The 3892-nt window shown below is 33.8% G+C and overlaps 1 protein-coding gene across 1 annotated transcript in view; it reads right to left on the bottom strand.

Annotated features, from left to right (window-relative positions):
- The window catches only part of LOC108746729 (protein groucho-like), a 78549-nt gene that overhangs the window by 26657 nt on the left and 48000 nt on the right, over nucleotides 1-3892 (bottom strand). The window contains 5 exon segments of the mRNA XM_018483662.1: nucleotides 4-99; nucleotides 944-976; nucleotides 1163-1243; nucleotides 1245-1250; nucleotides 1329-1391. Of these exon segments, the coding sequence (XP_018339164.1) occupies nucleotides 4-99; nucleotides 944-976; nucleotides 1163-1243; nucleotides 1245-1250; nucleotides 1329-1391 (279 nt within the window).

Genomic DNA, 3892 nt, shown 5'->3' with positions numbered 1-3892 from the left:
TGCGGCCGCCGCGGCCGCACCTGCGAAGCCCAGCAGACCGCCCGGCGGAAGACCGCCGACCACCGCTCCGTGAGGCAGTTGCTGCGCATGGATCTGTTGCTGCGATAGCGAGATAAAAAGCATTTGTAATAGAATACCTCTCTCACTTCTTTTCTCTCCCGGTTCCTTTTTCTTCGCTTACCATCGCGCGAGCGCGCTTTATACGACTTTATTCCTAATTCATTTTTCATCGATTAACCGCGCGAATCATCAATAATCGGCGCTACAACATCAATCAACACTAACCAATATTTCGGACAAATATTTCGAAAGGTGCATTATCAATAGATTAAACGAAGAGTTAAAAATTTTTGCGTTTCTTTACTATCACGATGTAATGTCCTGTTAAATTTATGTCAAATTATTTGACATAAATTTGAGTTATTTCTAATCATTTCTGGATCGTCATTGCTTCTATTCATTGTGTCATAATTTAACTAAAACAAAAGAGTCAAGAAATGCAGTAAATTTGATTGAATTTAATTAAATTTATTATTTACCATATGTTAATACACAGATGTTGTTTGAAATTAAGCAATTCAACCACAGAAATTAATTTGATTTATATTTTGACATATCTGAAAATTAAAAACAATAAAATATTATTTAACTCGAGAGATCGGATTACCGTTGCTCCTTTAATATCTAACAGCTGTGTATAATCTCTAATTACATTCTCGTAAAATTAATCACGTAATCCGTGCAATCAACGTATTAAATTGTTCTCCTTATTCCTAGCAACGCGTAGCTTTTCATGACAAAATTTCCATCAGCAAAATGTCATAACACGTTACTTTAAGATCTGAATCTCATTATAAAATGATTCCAAATCATCGTTCAATAAATAACAGAAATATAAACTTAAACCATGTTTTATGCATTAAATGTGATATAAAATGCTCACCAGAAGCTGTTGTAGACCTTGCTGCTGTTGCTGCTGCAAGAATGAAAAAAAAAATCCGTGTCAAGTTGCACTCAAATAACAATTATTTAATCGTAAGATTAAATTCGCCGATATAGGACGCGTACTATTTAGTTATAAAGAATTTTTTCTGGATACATTTTTGCGATCTATCTCATTAGAGCCGATGACTTAGGAAGTTAATGGTGAGCGGCTACTTACTCCGATAATAGCGTTCAGTTCGGACATGGTGACTTGCTTCGCCCTCTCCACGGCATTGGCCACCTGCTGCTGATGCTGCAATGCCATGCTATCATTATCGCGTCGTCGTCACACTCGATTGTGAGATCGCACGGCACGCGTGCCAAACAGAAAGTCAAAGACTCACCTCTTGCGCCAGGAACGGAAGCACTTGCCCGATTATCGCGTTCAACCTCTTCGCGATTTCCGTCTGCAACAGTGATGGGTAAAATACTTGAAAAATATACCTAAATACAGATACAAATACATATGCGAAAATGTATTTATATACAGATACAGATACTTTCAATTTTCGCAGTATCTTTAGATACATATAATATATTCAGATACTTTTAAATTATATCTTATACAATATTATACAGGATGTCAAAGTTGATAAAAAGTTGATAAAAAATACTGAAAAAATTCCTACAGCTCTATGAGAAGAAAATAAACAATTTTTGTCTCTTGCAATTTTTTTGTAAAGTTGAGTTAGTATTTGAGTAAAACATTATTGAAGACCAATTTTCGACAATTTTTAGTAATTAATATCTTGTTAACTATTGCGAAAATTGCAAAATAATAGAAAACTTTTCGATTCAGTTTAGTCCGCTCTATCTACCCATGAAATATTTGGCGATTATTCTGGGACACCCTGTATATTATTATAATAATAGTAATATTTAAGAAACGTACTAAATAAATTATTTATTAATTACTTTTAGTTTTATTGTTTTAAATCATAATATAATAATAATAAAGTAAACTATAAAGATCCTCGTATATAAAGATCAGAATGTGCTGTTTTTTTGCAAATAAAAACTGTTTTGACACTAATAATTCTTACATTATCACTCTAATTATTACATGATATAGCAAACGAAAATAGAATTGCAAAAACATGCAATTACCCCCCTCGTATACTCTCTAAAATTTTTGGAGTGAAATCTAACTCTTAAAAATTGACAATTGAGCCACTTTTTTTTAACACTGACTCAATTGTTATTCTTTAGAATTAAATTTCACTTCAAAGATTTTAGAGAGATCGTAAAATGATTTACGATCAAACTTTCCAGACATTTTATTCGTTATTAGTTTTACAGATCAAACTTATATTTGTTCAGGCCATAATCAGGAGTGACGTTATCACACATATGATAAAATCATGCCTTTGTTAAGGAAATGTATTTGAAAATCAGTTCGGATACTGTGTTTTTGTATCTAGCTACAAATACAAATACTCAAATTTAAATGTATTTCAGACACAAGTTAGATACACAAAATGTACTCTATACATGTATCTAGATGCATACTACCCAACATTGGTCTACAAACACACGACGAATAATCGAATCAAATGTGTTTTCAAATAACAGCTAACTATTCGGGTAATTTATCTTAGCGGTCAAAAATAAAATAAAACGTGAATAAAGAATATCGCGATTTTCAAAAGGAAATAAAATATACTTTAATTTTATTGACTGTTGCTTTCAAAGAGAATAATTTCTCGATGACAGATGCATAATTTCTTTTAATACGCGCCGTAAATACGCGCTTTTATAAAACATTCCGTCATATTTCCATTTCCAAAAATTAAAGAACAGCACATGTCGTTTTCAAAATGACTGATCCATTTGTAAAATTGAAGGGCTGGATTCTATAACAGGATATATGCGGATTTCGCGTAAAAGATGACAATTTGAAAAGGACAACTTTTGTGATCGAATGAATAAAACTACGAATTTGGGAGAAACATTTTGAAAAATGCGACATTCGGCTGTGAAATGTTTCAAAAACTTTTTTATACCCTTTCGAAAAATATGTTGAAGTTTATTCTGAGAAAGTTTCAAAGAAATATTCATATATTTGGCTAAAATATGCCGAACACAAAAATGCATTTTTCCTTTTTACAAGTTACTTTTTCCGTAATTTAAAGATAAAAAATATAAATTTGGTTTAAGCACAAGAGAAATGCGCTATAAAATTCTCAAGAATCAATCGTCAAAATCGAAATTGGAGCGATGTCCAAAATTAGCCCGGCGAACAATAAGAACTTAGCCCGTGAAATCCACGTCTATCCTGTTATAGAATCCAGCCCCTCAATTGCACAAGTAACACACCGAAAATTTACTCGAAATTTAATGTCGCGTGCATAGGTTTAACGTTACACAGTTATGTTTTGAATAATTCGAGACTTAATTGAGAAATCGAGGCCGGTTGTATGGGGGGTGCGATACAAATTGTGTGTATATAACGTACAGGACACACGTGTCACGGCATTGCGGGGTTACATCGCGGTAATCACATGTCGCATGACGAGTGCTCGACGAACATACATGCACAGCTCGTCGATTCACCCTCGTACAGCGGGGTGGCTACTCATTAATGTGCGTCGATCGAATCGGATCGCGATTAAGCTCACGATCGCCACGTGACTTTCACATAACCACAACATGAAAGAAATATTTGTATTTTGTCGCCTATTTATCAGCTCTGATTGCACCATTGGTAATCGCAAATCAATTTCTGTATTTTCAAATAATTAATTCAACTGTTAGTTCACACGGTTGGGTCATTCGTGTCCTACGCATTTCTTTTCTTCGAAAAATCAGACGCACCAAGTAATTACTCAGACAACACAAAGTCCAAAATTAGAGACATAAGACGTCTTTAAGACGTCTTTTAGATGCCAAAAACATTTCATGTCTCGAC

This window comes from Trachymyrmex septentrionalis, unplaced genomic scaffold (genome assembly GCF_001594115.1).
Source record: "Trachymyrmex septentrionalis isolate Tsep2-gDNA-1 unplaced genomic scaffold, Tsep1.0 scaffold19, whole genome shotgun sequence".
Classification (NCBI taxonomy): Eukaryota; Metazoa; Arthropoda; class Insecta; order Hymenoptera; family Formicidae; genus Trachymyrmex; species Trachymyrmex septentrionalis.
Note: the sequence above shows the minus strand (reverse complement) of the source record. Positions and strands in the feature narration are given on the sequence as shown.